Consider the following 19,564-nt stretch of genomic DNA (forward strand, 5'->3'; position numbering starts at 1 on the left):
CACAACAGAATTCGAAAAGGGAAATCTCTGTTGTCATTTTTAGCACTACACGCCTTTAAACAATATATCAACACAGAAAAACACAAAAAATTACCTACAGTCTCACCATCTAGAAAAAAGTTAACAATCTGACGTATTTTTTTCAAACTTTGTATTTTATTTTTTAAGGGCGGGCGCCCTCTCCTGTTCTGTGAAGAGAGCCGAACCCTTACTGGAAGCCGCGCATCGCCCGGGGAAGGCTTTGGAGACGCTGGGATTTAAGGAATCGGATTAGAGAGGCTGAAGACGATGGAGAGGGAAACAGGCCCGAACCTCCCTTTACAGACTAGAAATTCAAAGAACGAAGCGCTTTCTCCACAGGCTCCCCAAAATAATGCACCGGTCGGGGGCGGAGCCCAGATCGGCGGTCCCCTCCACCCCGAAGCTGTCGGAAGTGCGCGGAAGCGAGGGCGGGGACCAGCAGCGGCGCCGGATCTGCCCGGGCGTGCCCTTGTGACGCGACGTCACGTATCCCCTGTCTGGCGGCCCATTGGTTCGCCACTACCACCCTTTTCCCGGGTAGGAGAACTGGTCGCAGAGCCGGAAGCGAGGTAGCCTTCGGGTTTGAGACAGCGGCGGCGTTTCAGGCAGAGCGGTCTAGTGCCAGTGGAGCTGGCCAGCTTCTCCATTCAGGCTCCATCCCGAGTTGGAGAGAAACAGGATTCTGGTGGCCCTTGGGAGGCGCAGAGTCGGATAGCCAAGTATCCGTTGCAGACTGAAATAGCGGAGCCAGTAAGGGCCACCGGAAGCCCCGCCCCTGGGAGGAGTCGGGAAGCAGCGCCGAGGAGGTAGGAACCCAAAGAGACGGCCCCTTGGGTGGGGTCCACCTGCCATGGCCACACCCCCGGGGGCCGGTCCCGCTGCTCTTCGCTTTGTAGCTGCTGCCAGCTGGCAAGTCATTCGCGGACGCTGCGTGGAGCATTTTCCCCGAGTAGTGGAGTTTCTGCGATACCTGCGCGCTGCTGCCCCTGGCTTGGTTCGCTACCGGCATCATGAACGCCTGTGTATGGGCCTAAAGGCCAAGGTATTGGAACAAACAGGACCTGGTAGAAGGGATAGGGATCGACTACCTGGGGGTGGAACCGGTAGGAAAAGGGCAGTTTGCTCCGACGTGGGCTTTCTGAGCTCAGTACCCTCCACAGTTGGTGGTGGAGCTCATCCTGCAGGGCCGGCCTTGGGCCCAGGTTCTAAATGCCCTACATCACCACTTCCCAGAGTCTGGACCTGTAGTGCGGGACCCCAAAATCGTGAGTAACCCTTGAAACGAGCCCTACCCCGGTTAACACCTGATGCAGCAAAGTTGCTCCTCTTCGTGGTCACTGGATCCTAGTGCCCCTAACCTGTTTGCCTTCCTTACCCTCGACAGACAAAGCAGGATCTGAGGAAGATATCGGAGGCTCAGGAAACCTTTTGCCAGCAGGTGAAGCAGCTGGCAGAAGCCCCTGTTGATTTGGCTTCGAAGCTGCAGGTGGGACTGGTTGCTTTGGAAGCAGTGGTGTAGCTGTTGGCTCTACCCCTCTCTGACCTGCTGCTTTTCCTCCTGCAGGAACTTGAACAAGAGTATGGGGAAACTTTTATGGCAGCCATGGAAAAGCTGTTTTTTGAATATTTGTGTCAGCTGGAAAAAGCACTGCCTACGCTGCAGGCACAGCAGGTTTTGTTGGGACAAAACACTTAAGGGCAGAATGCTGGGGTGGCGGGTGGGGTTGTAACAAGGCCTGTGGTCTTCATGCCTCTCTCCCTTCTCACAGCTTCAGGATGTGCTGAGCTGGATGCAGCCTGGAGTTTCTATTACTTCTTCTTTTGTCTTGAGCCAATATGGCGTGGACATGGGGTGGCCACTTCCAGGTACCAGGACCATGTGGGAGAACTAAGAATTTGGGGGGTGGAGTTTTTAGCTTGAGACCTTTTGAGACAGCCCACTGGAAGGGTTACATGGGCCTGAGGTATAAGAAACCAAACTGAGTGGATGTGTTCAAATTTTAGCTTTTTAAGGAGCCTTGTTTTCTTCTTCAGAGTGCTCTGCTACTGATTCAGTGAACACGACAGAGCCCTCAGAGCAGAGTCCTCCTCAGCAACCAAGACCAGCACTCCACGACCCTCTGCCAAAAGCCTCTCCTAGCCCACTGCTTCCTCAGGGACCAGCCTCGAGGAAGCATCCGGAACCTCTGACAGGCCACCATTTCAATCTGGCCCCTCTAGGCCGGCGAAGAATCCAGCCCCAGTGGGCACCCACTAGCAGAGGCCATAAGGAGCGCCCCACAGTCATGCTGCTCCCCTTCAGGGACGTGGGTTCACCAGCCCAGGTCACATCTAAGCCTGGGAAGAGTAAAGATGGCACACATACAGCAGATGCAGCCGGTGCTGTGGGCACCAGAGCACCCTCGACTGGGAAGTCTAGGAGTCCATCCAAGACCCTGGGAGGAAGAGCTCTGAAGGAGACTCCAACTGACTCATCTGCCTCAGAGCAAAAGGAGTGAGTAGAACAGCTGCTTCTCCCTACTAGCGGCACGTGCCTTGCCCGCTTTCCTTTCACCCTGTCTTTGCTTGCTCCCACCTCAGGAACTGCCACATGGAACCACTAAGACTGTCATTATCACCTCCTAGGAAGTCAGGTAGGTATCCTGAGTCAGAACCAGATCAAACAGCCCTTCCTCCTGGGGACTCCTGCGGATCTGTGTTCACTGAGGAGAGTGCCTGGACTCTGCTTTCCTCCCTACAGTGTGTCCTCCGTCTCTGAACAGCTCTGACATCACCATAGGGGACCTGGTTTTGGACTCTGATGAGGAAGAAGATGGCCAGAGGGAAAGAAGGGTGAGTAGGAAAGCTGGGAAGGGGATGGGTGGGCAGAACAAGACAGAAAGTGACAAGCTCTAGGATATGGAGGGCTCAGGGCACGTTTCAATGATGATAGGATCTCCCTGCTCCCTTCTCTGCAGGAATCTCTGGAAAACTATCAGAAGACAAAGTTTGACACCCTGATCCCCACCTTCTGTGAATACCTACCCTCTTCTGGCCCCAGCACTGTGTCTATCCCTTTCCCTGACTCTACAGACAGTTCTAGACTCCTGTGATAAGACTGAAATGCTCACGACATTCTGCCTGTCTCCTTTCTCTCATACAGTTTAGTGGGGATAAAGTGAAAGCCTGGGCTTGGGTTGCCTGACTATAATGCTGAAGTTACTTTGTAATGCTTGATAATTAAATTTTGGATTTGTTAAAACACTGTCTTGATGCAAGGAAGGGGAATGAAGCCTTCTCTAAGGTCAGGGTAGGTCATTCTTGAGAAACACAACCAGCCTCTCTGGGGCTGGAAGCTGATCCTTTTGCCATTTTACTTCCCTTGGAGAGTGTTGTTCAGACATGCCCAATTACCAGGGCTGAGAGCCTGGAAGAAAAATTTCCTTTTGCTATTCTGAAAATACTCTGTGGTCCGATGCCAGAATATACTTTGTAAATTCTCATGCTGCCAGGTTCGTTGCGGGTAGTGGCTCTAGAATGGAGATATTTCACGGGAAGGGTACTCACTGTCCCTGACTCTACTGGGTCAGTGCCGGCTCCACTTGCCCTGGGGTAGCACCCAGATGCCAGCCTTATGCAGAAACCCCCAGAATCTCAAAGTCATTGGGATCTCTCTTTATTGAGGTATTTAAAGTATGTAAATACTTCCACGCTTTGTAGATATTCAAAGGTCTATTTAATGAATTTGATTAACAAAACATGATTCTAAAAGCCTACCTCTACCAGAACAAAGGCCACATAAAACATTTATGTATGAATCAGCCTCTCTTCTTTTCAGTCCTCTTCAGAATGCTGGGTCCCCAGATTCCTACTTGATTCTCTCAACTTCCTTTTCTCAGCCTGCCTGCCTTGCTTCCTCCCCACTAAGTGCCTTCGGCATTTTGCATGTGCAGATAGAGAAGTACAGAATTACTGCAGGAACCGTCAGGAGAGGATAGGAAATGACCAAGTAATAGCCTGAGTAGCTGGGATGAGAGAGGGGCCCACTTGGGAGCCCTGTGGTGGATGCTAGAGCCCTGGGAGGGCAGAACTGCTCAGGTCTAGCTCTCGTCACTGAAGATTGGATTCACCTGCTGGGTGACACGGATGAAGGTAGTTCTCCGGCTCAGCTCCTTCAGCTTAGCTGCTCCCACGTAAGTGCAGGTGGAGCGGATGCCTCCAAGAATGTCTCGGATGGTATGTTCCACATCCCCTTTAAAGGGCACCTCCACTGTCTTTCCTTCTGAGGCCCTTAGAAGAAGAAAAGCTTTCTTACCTTTTCTCGCTGGATTCCTTACCCTGGTCTCTAGCATTTAGTCCTTCCCTGTTCATCACTTTTCTTCCAAGAACTGTACCATCCATCTCCCAGCAACCATGAGTTCTGCCATCACCCTTCTGGGAAAGTCATGCTTTCCAAGAACCCTTGGCCTCTGGCCACCACACCTACCTGTACTCAGCCACACCCCCGGCATACTTCTTCATGGCCATTTCGGAACTCATGCCGTAGAAGAGCTTGTACTTCCTGCCATTCCTCTCGATGAGCTCACCACCTGACTCACTGTGCCCAGCCAGCATGCCGCCCAGCATCACGAAGTCAGCCCCTGCCCCTGCCAGCACCAGCGAGAGGGTAAGAGATGAAACTGGCCCAGGTGCCCAAACTGTCACCCTCAGAAGCAATTCACACCAAGTTTTCAGGCCTCACAATGATTCTGGCATCTTCCTGGTTTTGTTTCCTTAGCTGGCCCATAACCCAAGCACACAGGCCTGCTCTGCCCTGACTCTATTCCTCAGTAGGCCTGACTTTTCCAAGAATTTCAAAAAGAGTCTCTGCCAGGCTTCTGCTCTCTGCTTTTTGTTGCTTTTGCCAGCTGCCTCTTTTTACTGTGCCCAGCCAAACAAGACTCACTTCGAGTGTCTCAAGAGCAAAGGTCTCCAACTTGAGTGTGAGCAAGGATGACCCAGGAAGCTGGGAAAGTACAGATCTGCAGCCCTACTCCCCAGAGCTAGATCCTGTGGATGCGGTGTGGGGCTCAGACCTCTACTCCATCCAGTTGTCCAGGCGATGGTGCAGATGGTCCTGGCCCACATTTGGAGAGTCTGTATTAGAGTTTCAGGATGTCCCCTGCTGGCTGTCCCAGGTGACACCATAGACTTCTGGGTCCCTAGTCATATTATTAAAGAACAGCTTTCTTGGACTTCCCTAGCCTGATCCTCAGCCCGCTTCAGTGTTCTTGCCTGGAGAATCCCAGGGATGGGGGAGCCTGGTGGGCTGCCATCTATGGGGTCGCACAGGGTTGAACACGACTGAGGCAACTCAGCAGCAGCAGCCTGATCCTAGACCCTCAGAGGTGACTCATCCTCTTCTACAGGATCCTCCTTACGTGCCCTCCTTACCGAAAGCCTTGGCCACATCCCCAGGACAGCTGCAGCCTCCATCCTGCAAAGTAAGGAGCACTGTGAAGAGACAGCATGGATGCCCCAAGCCCTCTAGGAGGTCCCAGCGGCCCAGCTCAATGCTGACAGGGACCCAGGAACCCTAATCCAAACTCTACCAGAACCTCCAGACATGGGTGAGAACCCAGATGTTTGGCAGCTTCATATCTATCCTGCCCTTGACCTTACTGAAATGATGTGGCCTTTGAGGCCGTGAGCAGCATCTGCACACTCCATCACTGCACTTAGCTGTGGATACCCCACTCCGGTTTTCTTCCGGGTGGTACACACGGAGCCTGAGAAGAATGTGACAAGAATGAGGATGAAGTTGTTCACAGGTGTCTGCCACTGGAGGGGTGGCCAGCGGCCCCCAGTGAACCAGCTTACCTGGTCCAATTCCCACTTTGATGATGTCAGCCCCAGAAAGGATCAGCTCTTCCACCATTTCTCCTGTTACCACATTCCCTGCCTGGGACAGAACCATCAAAACAGTATTCTCAGGGTCAGAAAGAGAGGAGGCAATGTGCTTCCAACATTATTACAAAGAAGAGTCGCTGGGTTCCCCTTTTAGATGAGTCACTTCAAAGGACCCTGCTTCCCAAGCTGAGCTGGGGGGGGAGTGGCCAGTGTCGCTGCTGTACTAGGGTAAAGTGGGGGTCCATCTGGAATAAGCTCACACCGCATTTACAGTAGATTTCTCTCTCCCTCCCCACCAAGACACCCAAACATATCCTGTCCTTAAACTGTTACGTCATGAGACCTCTCTGGCTTCAGGGGAAGTGGGAGGACATGGTAATGTAGGCTAAGTACCCACCTACCCAGCTGTATTTGCTTTTGATGAACAGGACAGAGAGACCCCACAATGCTGTGAAGAAAACAAGGCCTTGTCATCACTCCCCTGAGCTTGTAAAAAATAAAACTGCGTTTCATGCAACCCCTTTAATGTAAGACCATAGTGTCTGTCCATGTCTTTGGGCAGGTGTGTATGTACCAGGGATAGGTACAATGCATAAGTGTTCCATTGTGGTTTGGTGAGTGACATCGGGTACTGGATTTACAAGACTGTGTATCAAGGGTCAGAGAAAACAGCACTGGCCAGTAACAAACATCTCAAATGGGGAACCATGGATAACCACCCAGTGCCATGATGAAGTGGACTAGGAAATGCAGTAGAGGAGAAAGGAACTTATAACAAATTAGAGTGGCAGGAAGAGTGGGGGAAGGAGAGGAATGGACCCACTAGAGGGCAACAGACATACCATGATGGTGTGTTCAGGGAAGCGCTTCCGCACATCCTTCACAAATTCCACAAAGTGTTCAGAGTAGCCATTGGCCACGTCCAGGCATACATACTTCACCTGGGGAATAGCGTTCAGGATCTGTTCCAGCTGCTCAAAGTCCGAAGAGCCTGTGCCTGAGCTGGCAGCCAGATGCTGTGAGAGAAACAGGGTCATGAGCATGTCAGAGGCAACAACATGGCTGGTTAGCCAAGGGGAGTGGGGAGGTCAGGGTTGGAAGGCAAGCAAAAGGGATTGTCGGAAGACTGGGCTAAGGAAGGGATCGGGAGGACCGGTGTTACCTCAAGACAGTCAGGATTCTGGCTGGCAAACTCTTTCCACTGCTCGAGGCTGTAGTGTTTATGGACAGCGGTGAAGAGGGAGAACTGGGGAGAAGAAAGCATTAAAAAGGAAAGAACTTGTTAGAACCGCTTTCTCTGGAAACAGACCTTTATATTATCCTATCTGAGGAACAAAAGGACTGAAGTCTGGAAAAAGCAACTTGAAGATGTCAGTGGTTGAGCTGAGACCTCAGTTCCACCATTATTCTCCCTACAAATGCAGTCGGGCTTTTCCACATAAGCCAGTACCTGCCCAACACTCCCACCAAAGCACTAAGTCATTTGGATTGGATTTTACCTGCCAGCGTGTGCAGTGCTTCTGACTTAAAAGGTGACAAGGACAAGCTGTTGGTGCAGTGGGATAAGCCCAGACAAGAGAGAACCATGAAAAGGCTGTACAGAGACAGTGTCTGCCTGCATTGACTCAGCTCCTCCTATGATAGCCTAGTACGGAACTAACCTATTTTTGGTGTTTTCTGTTCCATTTATCAGCAGTAATTCAGTGAGCCTAAAGGCTCACAAAGTCAAAAGAGGTAAAGCCTTAAGGTTAACAGCCAATAAGGTACTACCCTTTCTCCATCTCTGCTAAAGTAGTGGACAAAAGGGACTTTGTCGGTGGTCAGTGGTTGAGACTCACTTCCCATGCAGGGGGTGGGTTCGATCCCTGGTCCCACATGCTTCAACACATGGAACCCACCCCCCCCAAAAAAAGTAATGGACAGATTTTCTTAAGTCATGGACCAACCTGAAAAGTCTGTTTCATTCAGCCTGTTTCCGTTAACCAAGTTCAAGGCTAGAATGACTCATCAGACTTATGTTCCCTAGCTCAAAAAATTGCAGACAACATCCCAATACAAAGGCCACTGTGAATGCTGGTGTTTGTGCTTTAAAAGTGCAGACAAGCGAATAAACAAGGCAGCAGTTGAGAAAGCACAAATCTTGCAACTGATAAGAGATCTAAGGGATTAGCCGGCAGTAAGGAAGTGCACATGCTATACTCAGACATCATCAACACTACCCAGCCAAAGCTGCTACTGAATTCTGCTTTCTCAGAACACTCTGCCACTAACAAAGAAAAATCACTCTAGGAAGTCATCACACCTGGGAGATATCTTGGCATAGGGTGGCATGATGAATACATCCAATTACATACCAAGCTAGAGATCTAGAAAAAGGTCCTTGCTTGCACCCAACCTTTTAATTATTACTGAGACTTGCCTGTATCTCTAAAATCTGACTTCTTAAACATTCATCAGCAGAAACAAAAAGCCAGTCTCAACATAAAGCATCAAGAAAGTCCCAGCAATGTCCATACGTTGTAGGACATCTGTTAACAGTGAAGTCAGATTCACCATTGCTGCTTAACTCTACTGGATAGGCCAGGTGGACAATGGGCAACAGTGGGATTGCTAAGCAGACAGTGAATGGCAACAGAAATATGGTACCAAAGCTGCATAACTATGAACCTCAGAGAAATGGCAGCATACATTCCAGAAAGACTTATAGCAATCAGAAACAGAGAAAGGGAGACGAAGTCCTTAAGGATAGCAGAGCCACAAGCAGCAGCAGAATCCATCAACCAGGGCTACATGGATAACCAGAAGAGTGTATACATCCTCAGGATACCCAAAGTAACTATCTACTTTCTCAGCTACAAGTATAGAAGCAAGTAATATAACTGACAGGAGCAGCATCTTCCATTTTGAAAACAAGCAATAACCTGAATAAGAAAAACATTCCATTTTGGGCACATCCCAGAACACCCAGGAACCTAGGACTTAAAAGGAAGATTAAAAAAAAAAATAGCAGGCATGAAAGAAACTAAATTTCTTCTAGGATTTTCTAGTTGGGAATTTTTGAATGCTCAAACTATATTTAGTTTCTGGACTAAAACAGTGAATGCTGAGTATCCTAACAGTAGTGTAAAGAGAGATGCATGTGGTTTGTAGAGGGTAATCTGGGTAGTGGGAAAAATTGGCAGGATGTTTAAAATGCTGGACAGGAGAAGAGGGAAGTTTCGTTAAAATGGGTGCAAAACTTAGCTTTGAATCTCCCTAAGTCAGATGGCCATTTAAAGTTATCAGATAAAGAGGCCTTAGTACTATTGCAGAAAGCAGTAAATCAAGCATCCTGTTAATTGCCAGAGCTGACCTGGGATGGGAGTGGGGATGCAGATACCTCTGCAGTCAGCCCACAAAACACCATGAGGAAGGGGCATGAGGGAAGTCCTACCTTACAGAGGACCTTGGCCATCTCAAAGGTGCCCACAGTATCCATATTGGCAGCAATAATGGGGATCCCAGTGTACATCTGCTTTGAGTTCCGAAAGGCAAAGGATCTTGTGAGATCCACCTGCAGATGCGAACAGGAAACTGAGCGTTTCACTCATCCAAAAACAAGTACTGCAGGAGAGCAAAAGCCAGGAATCTTTCCCAGTTCAGGCCCTCCAAGGAGCTTGTGATCAAGAAAGAGCAACTAGGAAAGCAGGCTCACCTCACTTCGAGACTTAAGGGTACTGCGTTTGGGCCTCAACAGGACATCCTTGAAATCCAGCTTGACGTCGTTGTCGATGTGAGGCATGGCAGGGACCTTAAGATAGCAATGAATCTGAGGGTTGGAAGGTAGGAAAAGTCTGGGAGAGGGTAGCTGAGTCAACTTCCCTTTAGGTCTTAATGCCCTGTTAGGGCTGGGTGGCTTATCTCTCTCCTAGCTGAAATCGTGGAAAGTCTGAGCATTGACTGAGGTACAGTCCCTGAAGAATGTCACTTCAGACCCATGCGGTTTCACTTTCTCTCGGTGTCTTCAACAAATAGTACTATTTGTTGGGGAGAACTGGGAGTTCTCCCAGTGAGTGACCCTAAAATGGTGCATTCTTTACCCCACCACTCTTCTTTCCGCCACCCTTACAAAGACCAATCTAGGGTAAGGGGCAGATTTGGGAGCGAGGAGTGGTGGGTTTCTCATAAACCAGCTTCCGGGATAGGGGTACTCACTTCCTGTCTCCGTGATTCGAGTGGCAGTTGACCAACGCTTCTCTCGCTTAACCACAGCCTCGTGCAGCCCCGCTGAGCCTTGTGGGATAACAGGTTGGGCTAATTTGCCGCAGAGAACTAGCAACCGAGGAATTCCGGCTTCGGGGGCAGCCGTGCAAGGCCTTCTGGGTAACAGAGTTCACACACTGAGGATGCCGTCGGATCCGAGGGACAGGGGACTACAACTCCCAGAGTGAGACGCGCGGAGCTGCCCCCTGGCATGATGGGAGGAGTAGTTCGTTCCGTGCCCTCTTATCACTAGCCCCAACTCACTGGGGACTCTCAGAATTGTCATCTCTGCTGAGACTAAGCTGGCTGCCTTTTTACTTTCTTTTTTTTTCTTTCACTACGCCACCGAAACGAAACGCAGAAATATTCCTGAGCCTTTCCGGAACCCCTTGGAAAGAAGGGAGAGGGGGCGTGCGAGGCAGGGGTGGAGCCTGGCAGTGACCCGGAAGTAGAAGTGATTCCTGCCGGCGGAGTGCTGGGGAGAGGCATCGGCGACCGCAGCGGCAGAAGCAGCAATTTGTCTGTGTGCAGCCCCAAACTGAGAAGAAGATGCTAATTAAAGTGAAGGTGGGAGCACCACCAGCCTTGCCAAGACGGCAGTGGTACTGGGCTGGCCGCTGTGCCTTAAGGGAGAAACCGGGAAGGAAAACCACGCCTTTCCCGAGCCTGGAGGGGGTTGACAGCTTCGGGGCTCCGCGCGAGGGGTGCCGGGAGGTAGGGGGGAGGCCCAAAAGGACTTTAAGAGCAGGGGGCTGGCCCCGTCAGGAGACTCTTCCTTACCTGCTTTTACTTCAGGGCCGCCTTTGTCCGAAGTCTCGCTGTTTGTATGCACCCCCGCGGTCATAGAGAAGGCCTAGCAGCATTTTGGCCTCCTTATCTCTCGGTTTTTTTGGAATGAGCTCTGTTCTCCATCCTTCATCCCCAAGTTACCCGGTTCTCCCAGCGCCTAACGTAGGCTACTCCGAGTACAGCACAGCACAAAAGCGTTAGCCTAGGGAACTGGGGCCTCCCAAAACTAGACTGTAAGCCTTGGCTAGTTGTTGCCAAGATATAGTATCTCAGCCTTCCTTCAGGAACCAAAGGTGGGAGCGTGTTCAGTCAGCGCCTGCCTTTCTGAGCCAGCATCCTGGACTAGCCTCACTTCCTTGACTGAGGCAGGCTATCAGTACCCTAGTACGCGATCTCCATCCCGCCTCCCATGGTTCTTCACTAATTCCCAACCCTCATTAGCCCTACCTGCAGTTTCCTTCTTTGTGCCTTAAGACGGAGGGACAAAAACTACCAATTGGTGCAGTGCAACGTTAAACTTTTTTTTAACTGCTAAGTAAGTCTGTCGTTACTGCGTCTGCTCCTTAGTGTATTTACCACGCATAATAGCCATTAACATCTTTAGCTCTTCTGAACTACCTCTTAGCTAAGGATTGGGGCCAAGCAGCATTTTAAAGGTCATTGTTTTTTAAAATTTGAATAATGACTTACAGCTTATAGCTCAGTCAGTAAAGAATCCGCCTGCAATGCAGGAGACTTGGGTTCGATTCCTGGGTCAGGAAGATAGATCCCCTGGAGAAGGAAAGGGCAACCCACTTCAGTATTCTTGCCTGGAGAATCCCATGGACAGAGGAGCTTGGCAGGCTGCAGTCCATGGGGTCACAAGAGTTGGACACGACTTAGCAACTAAACCACATATTTTCATTTCCTTTGGATAAATACCAAGAAATGGAATTACTAGGTCATGTATAACGTTAAAAGAAACTGCCAAACAATTCTCCAAAATGTGGCACCATTTTACATCCCCACCTGCAATGAGTAAGCATTCTATCTGCTCTGCACCCATCTTTATTTTAGCTGTTATAAGGGAGTGAAATGTTACCTCAGTCAGGTTTAGATTAATCACTGTTGGTCTCCCCCCACCACAGCATTTTGTCACTGCACTTTTGTATTTGGGCAATAATAATCAGTATGGCATTTCCTTGTATGTTGGTTTGTTTTAATAATTGTATGTCTCATTGTCTGTTGATTGTAAATCTACACTTGAAAAAGATTGTTGACAGAGGCTGAGTCACTTAATTTCTTTTGTATCCCCTCCAGTGCTTAGAGCAGAATGTTAAGTTTAGGTTCATCATAGTTCAGTTGAATACCATTGGATGTATTCCTAGGTCACATAATCAGATTTGAGGGAAGAAACCCAGTATGACGTGATCTTTTAAAATTGTTTAGTTTTATTTATTTATTTTTAATTGTTCAGTTTTAAACAGTTTTAATTTATGGACAATTTCAAACATATAAACAGCAAAGAGAAGGAATAATACACCCTATGTTGTTGTTTAGTCACTAAGTCATGTCCAGCTCTTTTGTGATCCCATGGACTGTAGTCCACCAGGCTCCTCTAGGTCCATGGGATTTCCTAGTCAAGAATACTGGAGTGTGTTGCCATTTCCTTCTCCAGGGCATCTTCCCAACCCAAGGATTGGACCCAGGGATCGAACCCACGTCTCCTGCATTGGCAGGCGGATTCTTCACCACTGAGCCACCAGGGAAGCCAAAGCACCCTATACACAGTTTCAAAACTATCATCTCATGGCCAATCCTATTTTATTTATACTGACTACTTTTCTTACTTGATATTTTAAGAAGCAAATCCCAGATAGTGTACCATGTATTATTTGTACATATTTCAGTATTTATCTGTAAAAAATTTTTTCCCTAACATAACCATAATTATTACACCTAAAAAATCAACAATAACTCCTCACTATCATTGTCTTACTTATTTTTTACAATTTGTTTGAATCTGGATCCAATTAAAATTCATACATTGTGCTTGGTTGATAAGTATTTTAGGCCTCTTTAAAATTGTAATTCTACATTTCCCTGATTTTTTCTTGTTTAATAACCTAGATTATTGGCCCCATAGAGTTTCCTGTATTTTGGATTTTGCTGACTACATCCCCATGTAGTCTTTTAATATATCTCTTTCCTCTTTATTTCCTGTCAATTGATAATAAGATCTAGAGGCTCAGTTAGTCCTGTTTGTCTGTTCATGTGAGAATAATTCAGGGGTGGTTTTGTGACATTTACTTCTGTCAGGTGGTTTTGCTTTCTGTGATGTTAGTAGTTGCCTAGATCTATTATTTCATTGGAGTTTACAAAATGGGGATATTCTGATTTTATTGTTGCTTCCTACATAAGCTGGAATGCTGAGCCGTGTCCAGCACAGTGCCCATTAGCCCTCGTGGGCTATCAAGCACTTGAAATGTGGCCAGTGAGACTGAGGAATTGAAGTTTTATTTCAGTTATTTATTTTATTTGTATTTCATTTTAGTTAAATATAAGAACTAAAACTTTATTCAGCCCTTGCTACTGCTGCTGCTAAGTTGTTTCAGTCGTGTCCGACTCTGTGCGACCCCATAGACAGCAGCCCATCAGGCTGCCCCGTCCCTGGGATTCTCCAGGCAAGAACACTGGAGTGGGTTGCCATTTCCTTCTCCAATGCATGAAAGTGAAAAGTAAAAGTGAAGTCGCTCAGTCGTGTCGGACTCTTAGAGACCCCATGGACTGCAGCCTACCAGGCTCCTCTGTCCATGGGATTTTCCAGGCAAGAGTACTGGAGTGGGGTGCCATTGCTGGGAAACCTTTTAACTTGTTTGGAACAAGTTGGGAATGTAAATCTTTTTCAACTGTAAATTATGAAAAAAATTTTAATCTTTTTAATACTTATTTATGTGGCTGCATTGGGTCTTGGTTGCATCACGTGGGATCTTCTGTTGCGGCACATGGACTCCGGCTCAGTAGTTGTGGCACTCCGGCTTAGTTGCTCCTTGGCATGTGGGATCTTAGTTCCCCTACCAGGGATCAAACCCTGATCCCCTGCATTGCAGGATGGATTCTTAACCACTGGACCACCAGGGAAGTCTCATCAACTGTAAATTATGAAATTTAAATACAGATCAAGTATTTGAGATGAAAACTTACCATCTGCATTGAAGTGTGCTATAAGTATGAAATGCACACAGGATTTTGAAGATTTAGTTACAAAAAAGAATGTAAAATATATTAATAATTTGCATATATTGGGTTTCAGAATATTAAAATTGCACCTTTAAAAATGTGGCTACTAGAATATTTAATATTGTATATGTGGGTGTTACTAAGTTTCTATCTCTAGTAGACGGTGCTACTTTACTCTCAGCAAGGACATTATTTTAATTTTTTTTTTTTCATTCCAGAGTGTTCATGGTTTTTAAAAAAGGAAAATACAAAAAAGCACAAAAAAAGTAATTTAAGTCAGCCATAATCTCACAACTCAAAAGCACTGATGTGTATATGCTTTCAAACTTTTTTGAAAGCATATAAATACACATGTTGATTTATTTATTTACAAAATTAGAATTATACTATTAATCTAAATACAATTTGAGGAGTCTGTGATTTTCCCCCTGTGTCTGTACCATAATTTATTTAACCTTCAATTTAACCTTAAATTGCTGTTTCTAGTTTTGCAGTTTGAAAAGGTTGCAGTCCCATTGTCATAGATATATTTTTGGACATATTATTTTCCCAGAAGTGTTGTTGCTGGGATGCCATATGCCAGAATGCTGTCTGGATACATTCATAGGCTTTTGTAGTCAATCTCAGAAACAAGAGAACCAGTCCTAGACTTTTAGAATTTATAAACCAGTAATTTTTTTTCAAACCTTGTAAAGCACAAGCATCCAACTCTTGGGAGGGCAGTTCTAGGCCTCCTGTTAGAGTTTTTTGTACTTTTTAAAAATTGTTATTATTAAATCAGAATGAATATTTATTAATATCCATATGATAAAGGAATATATTTTTATTAGAAATGTAAATAGTACAGATAAAGGGAGAGTTAGGTTTGGTAAACCCTGTGCTCAGTCCTACTCCTCTTCTCAAGGATAATCATTTTAAGAGATAGGTATACTTTTAATCCTTTTTATGTATGTATGTATATATCTACATGTAGAAAGTGATACTAATCGTATATTCTTTTAGATCTTTCCATGTCTGTGTATAAGCTGTTGCATAATAAATATATCATTCTATGGGTGTACCATAGTTTGTTTTCTTATTAATAGGCATTAGGCTATTTCTCGGAGAAGGCAGTGGCGCCCCACTCCAGTACTCTTGCCTGGAAAATCCCATGGACGGAGGAGCCTGGTAGGCTGCAGTCCATGGGGTCGCTAAGAGTCGGACACGACTGAGCGACTTCACTTTCACTTTTCACTTTCATGCATTGGAGAAGGAAATGGCAGCCCACTCCAGTGTTCTTGCCTGGAGAATCCCAGGGACGGGGGAGCCTGGTGGGCTGCTGTCTATGGGGTTGCACAGAGTCGGACACGACTGAAGCGACTTAGCAGCAGCAGCAGCAGCAAGCTATTTCTAGTGTTTTGCTTTTATAAAAGGTGTTACTGCTACTGCTAAGTCACTTCAGTGGTGTCCGACTCTGTGCGACCCCATAGATGGCAGCCCACCAGGCTCCCCTGTCCCTGGGATTCTCCAGGCAAGAACACTGGAGTCGGTTGCCATTTCCTTCTCTAATGCATGTTACAGTATACTTTATATGTTCCTCTTTGAATATGTACTGAAATTTCAAGTTTTTCCTTTAGGTTAGTTACCTAGAAATAGAATTGTCTGGTTAAAGAGTCTTTGCATTAAGAACAATAAAGTGAAATATTTGTGGACAACACAGAATTGTATACTTTTCATTTGGTCAGGAAAGAGCCTTAAAAAAAATACCGTATATTGTCACTGTCATTTCATAAAAGGATATTTTAACAGCTGAATATATTTAGTTTCAGGGCTTCCCAGGTGGCACAGTAGTAAAGAATCTGCCTGCCATTGCAGGAGATGCAAGAGACACAGGTTCAATCCCTGGGTTGGGAAGGTTCTCTGGAGTAGGAAATGGCAACCTGCTCCTATATTTTTGCAGAAAATCAGAGGAGTGTGGCGGGCTACCGTCCATGGGGTCACAAAGAGTCAGACACAATCGAGAATGCATGCACATATTTAGCTTCATGAAAATCTCACTGTTGCTATTCCTTTTCTCATTTTAACATAGACTATTGAATTTTCATATAGACCAGCTTGGGTTGGGGTGGAAACTTAAGAATCACTATTGTAATTTATTATTTTGCATCCAAACAGGTCAATCCAAGGGAGTTACTCCTGCATTTTTTTTTTTTTTTTTTAATATCCTTAGTACTGAGCCATTGTCATGGTTGAGAAATTAGGTCTTATGTCCTTTCTTCATTCTGGTCCCATAAGTGGGAACCATATGTTATTTTGTGATCTGCCACAGGAGTGTACATTGAGTCCCAATACTAGGTCACCTGGACTTCCCAGGTGGCTCAGTGGTAAAGAATCCACCTGCCAAGGAAGGAGTTGGAGATGCAGGTTCGATCCCTGGGTCAGGAAGGTCCCCTGGAGAAGGAAATGGCAACCTAGTCCAGTATTCTTGCCTGGAAAATCCCATGAACAGAGAAGCCTGGCGCACTACAGTCCATGGGGTCATAAAGAGTCAGATGCGACTTGGCAACTGAGCATGCGTGCACTAGATCAGCCAGCCTCAGGCAGTGCTGAACATGGAGCTAAAAGCTCTGGTTCTGGGGCCAGCGAATTTGTGTTTGGATCCACACTCTCCTTTTGACATCATAGGCATGCTTTTTAACCTGTCCAAACCCCATTTTCCTGATCTATAAATGGTTATAGGAATAGTACATATCTCAGGTTACTTGCAAGGATTAAATGTATTGATGCATGTAAGACACTTGGTATAGTTTCTGACTCTTAGAAAGTGTTCAGTAAGTGTTGGCTGTGATCATAACATGATCTTCAGTGTATTTAGTGAGTGAAGTTGCTCAGTTGTGTCCGACTCTTTGTGACCCCATGGACTGTGGGTCCTCCGTCCATGGGATTTTCCGGACAAGAGTACTGTGTGGGTTGCCATTTCCTTCTCCAGGAGATCTTCCTGACCCAGGGATTGAACCCGGGTTTCCCGCGTTGTAGGCAGGCGCTTTACCGTCTGAGCCACCAGTGTATTTAGCCTTTCCATTATTGACTGCTTATATGTCAAACACCGTACTTTGTGCTTAGACTGGGAAGATTGAACAGTCTCTGTCCTTTAAGAAGTTGGAGTATAAATTGGAGAGTTTGACACTTAACTAGCTGTAATATCTATTAAAGTGCATTGGTGACGTCATCAATCTTAAAGGGTCCCTTAAAGGTTTGAGAAGGAGTGGAAGAGGGGATGGCAACAAAGAAAACAGTAGAAGCAAAGAAAATGCCCCTAAATGAGACCATCCATTTGTAGTCTAGATTACTATAGACTGATGCAGGTGGAACTTTAAGAGCAAGGATGGATGGGAGATAAGATTGGATGAAGCACAGCATTTGTAAGTGTACAGTTGTGTTTTGGGTATCAGCAACCCTTAGCCTATGGAAGAAGTCAAGAAGACCAGAGCTGCAATTTTAGGATTTAGGTGAAAATCTGGAGAAGATACAGGAGAATAGAATGTTGAGTTCTAGTATTGCTTAAAAAGCTGGTCAGAGGTGATTGCTAGTGTCCTTGAGAATGCTTTGAATTATCTGAGTGTTAATTTCTAGCATTAGTACATAAAACAAGGTCCTTTTCAAAGGAATACTCTCCTTAGGACAACTCTCATTGCTGTCTTATCCAAAGGAGTTATAGTATTCTCATGGATTCTAATTGGGTGGGGGATGAGATGACCTGTGAGATTAAGAGGTCAAATGGTTTACAGACTCTTCCCCTGTCAAAGTTGTTCACAGCCTAAAAATGTCTGAAATTGGGTATGAGCAAATACTCCTGACACTTCAAATCAACTTTGCGGAGAGTGTGCATTTCTCAGAAGGAAGTCGATCCCCCAAGGCTAGGCCAGGATGTTTTACCTAGGAGACAAATTGTATACTGAACTATAAGACTCATGAAACCCTTGCTATTTCAGACGCTGACCGGAAAGGAGATTGAGATTGACATTGAACCCACGGACAAGGTAATGTATGCCCAGTACCTCTCCAAGCCTATCTCCCTACATGTACCTTTGCCTGGGTATGCTGATGAACTTAGTCCTTTTGCTCTCATGCTATCTGCATAGCTCTTGTTCTTTCCACTTCCATGGTCCCTCCCCCTGAGCAGCCCCTGACTACTTGTACCCCTAAAGGTGGAACGAATTAAGGAGCGTGTGGAGGAGAAAGAGGGAATTCCACCACAGCAGCAGCGGCTCATCTACAGTGGCAAACAGATGTAAGTATGGAATGGAAATGAAGGTATGGTGATGGGTTTTTTTCCTTGGCTATGCTGGGTCTTTGCTGTGCTGGCTTTGCTCTAGTTGAAGTGCGTGGGATTCTCAACGCCGTGATTTCTCTTGTTGCAGAGCACCAGTTATAGGGTGTATGGGCTTCAGTGGTTTCAACTCCCGGGATCTAGAGCAGATGCTCAACAGTTGTGGTACACGGGTTTAGTTGCTTCTTGGCATGTGGGATCTTTCCAGATCAGGGATTGAACCTCTGTCTCCAGCATTGGCAGGTTGATTCTTTACCACTCAGCCACCAGGGAAGTCTGAAAATATCTCTAATTTCTCTTGTTAACAGGTTACCCATATTGCTAATACCCCTGTGGGCTTTTGTCTGTGTTCAAAATTGAAAGAAATATCAAGTTACAGTTGGGGATTAGTAAAAATATAAAAGATGTAATTTTTTTTCTCATATGCATTCATAGATCTCCAGAGATCCGTGAAACCCAGGTTAAGAATGCCACTCTAAAGGGTATTGCTAATAACTTTTTTTTTCTTTTTTGCTTCTTCCTGTAGGAATGATGAGAAGACAGCAGCTGATTACAAGATATTAGGTGGTTCAGTCCTCCATCTGGTGTTGGCTCTGAGAGGAGGAGGTGGTCTTAGGCAGTGATGGACTCTGCTCCATTTTACCTCCCTGCCCTGTCACTCATAATGAGGCATCATATATCCTCTCACTCTGTGGGACACCAGAGCCACTCCCCACTCCCCTGGATGCCCAGTCTTGTGTGTCTGTTGGTGGGAGACTGTGAGGACCCCAGGAGGCAGTGTTCCTGGCCCAAAGGGCCCTTGCTGGCTATTGGGTTTTAGTTTGCAGTCCTGTGTGCTTCCCTCTCTTATGGCGGTGTCCCTGGTTCTCAATAAAATATTTCTTGACCTCCTGGAATCTTTCTTCTATTGCACAAATGTGACTGAAATCAAAGTGGACCCAGGGAATTCCCCAGTGGTTCAGTGGTTACGATTCCCTGTTTTCACTGCTAAGGGCTGGAGTTCAGTCCCTGGTTGGGGAACTAAGATCCCACAAAACGGGTGTGATCTTAGTTTTGAGTTTGGCCAAAAAAACCCAGAATGGACCCAGTGCACACCCAGTTACACCAGGCTGAAGG

At 46.5% G+C, this 19,564-nt stretch overlaps 3 protein-coding genes across 7 annotated transcripts; 2 read left to right on the top strand and 1 right to left on the bottom strand.

Annotated features, from left to right (window-relative positions):
* On the top strand, positions 1 to 6,420 carry TINF2 (TERF1 interacting nuclear factor 2). 4 transcript variants are annotated; one of them, XM_055536974.1, is made up of 9 exons: positions 21 to 1,063; positions 1,182 to 1,286; positions 1,406 to 1,507; positions 1,586 to 1,693; positions 1,791 to 1,887; positions 2,056 to 2,515; positions 2,602 to 2,654; positions 2,762 to 2,853; positions 5,409 to 6,420. In XM_055536974.1, exons 1-9 carry the CDS (start codon positions 872 to 874, stop codon positions 5,577 to 5,579), a joined length of 1,380 nt encoding a protein of 459 aa, XP_055392949.1. In that variant the 5' UTR covers positions 21 to 871; the 3' UTR covers positions 5,580 to 6,420. The 4 variants fall into 4 exon arrangements, with proteins under 4 accessions (XP_055392951.1, XP_055392949.1, XP_055392952.1 ...); XM_055536975.1 differs by lacking the exon at positions 5,409 to 6,420 and adding an exon at positions 2,979 to 3,262 and having other exon boundaries at positions 169 to 1,063; XM_055536976.1 differs by lacking the exon at positions 1,182 to 1,286 and having other exon boundaries at positions 1 to 1,063.
* GMPR2 (guanosine monophosphate reductase 2) lies at positions 3,714 to 10,265 on the bottom strand. 2 transcript variants are annotated; one of them, XM_055536978.1, is made up of 10 exons: positions 10,084 to 10,265; positions 9,584 to 9,679; positions 9,323 to 9,442; positions 7,052 to 7,135; positions 6,732 to 6,905; positions 5,860 to 5,941; positions 5,662 to 5,768; positions 5,434 to 5,476; positions 4,487 to 4,646; positions 3,714 to 4,290 (listed from the first exon to the last, which is right to left on the bottom strand). In XM_055536978.1, exons 2-10 carry the CDS (start codon positions 9,668 to 9,670, stop codon positions 4,101 to 4,103), a joined length of 1,047 nt encoding a protein of 348 aa, XP_055392953.1. In that variant the 5' UTR covers positions 9,671 to 9,679; positions 10,084 to 10,265; the 3' UTR covers positions 3,714 to 4,100. The 2 variants fall into 2 exon arrangements, with proteins under 2 accessions (XP_055392953.1, XP_055392954.1); XM_055536979.1 differs by having other exon boundaries at positions 9,584 to 9,697.
* A 271-nt stretch (positions 10,266 to 10,536) lies between these two features.
* On the top strand, positions 10,537 to 19,344 carry NEDD8 (NEDD8 ubiquitin like modifier). The gene is made up of 4 exons (XM_055536986.1): positions 10,537 to 10,698; positions 18,111 to 18,158; positions 18,327 to 18,409; positions 18,975 to 19,344. Exons 1-4 carry the CDS (start codon positions 10,681 to 10,683, stop codon positions 19,069 to 19,071), a joined length of 246 nt encoding a protein of 81 aa, XP_055392961.1. The 5' UTR covers positions 10,537 to 10,680; the 3' UTR covers positions 19,072 to 19,344.
* Positions 19,345 to 19,564: the final 220 nt, after the last annotated feature.

The sequence above is a fragment of the Bubalus kerabau genome, chromosome 10, assembly GCF_029407905.1.
Source record: "Bubalus kerabau isolate K-KA32 ecotype Philippines breed swamp buffalo chromosome 10, PCC_UOA_SB_1v2, whole genome shotgun sequence".
In the NCBI taxonomy this organism is placed as follows: Eukaryota; Metazoa; Chordata; class Mammalia; order Artiodactyla; family Bovidae; genus Bubalus; species Bubalus kerabau.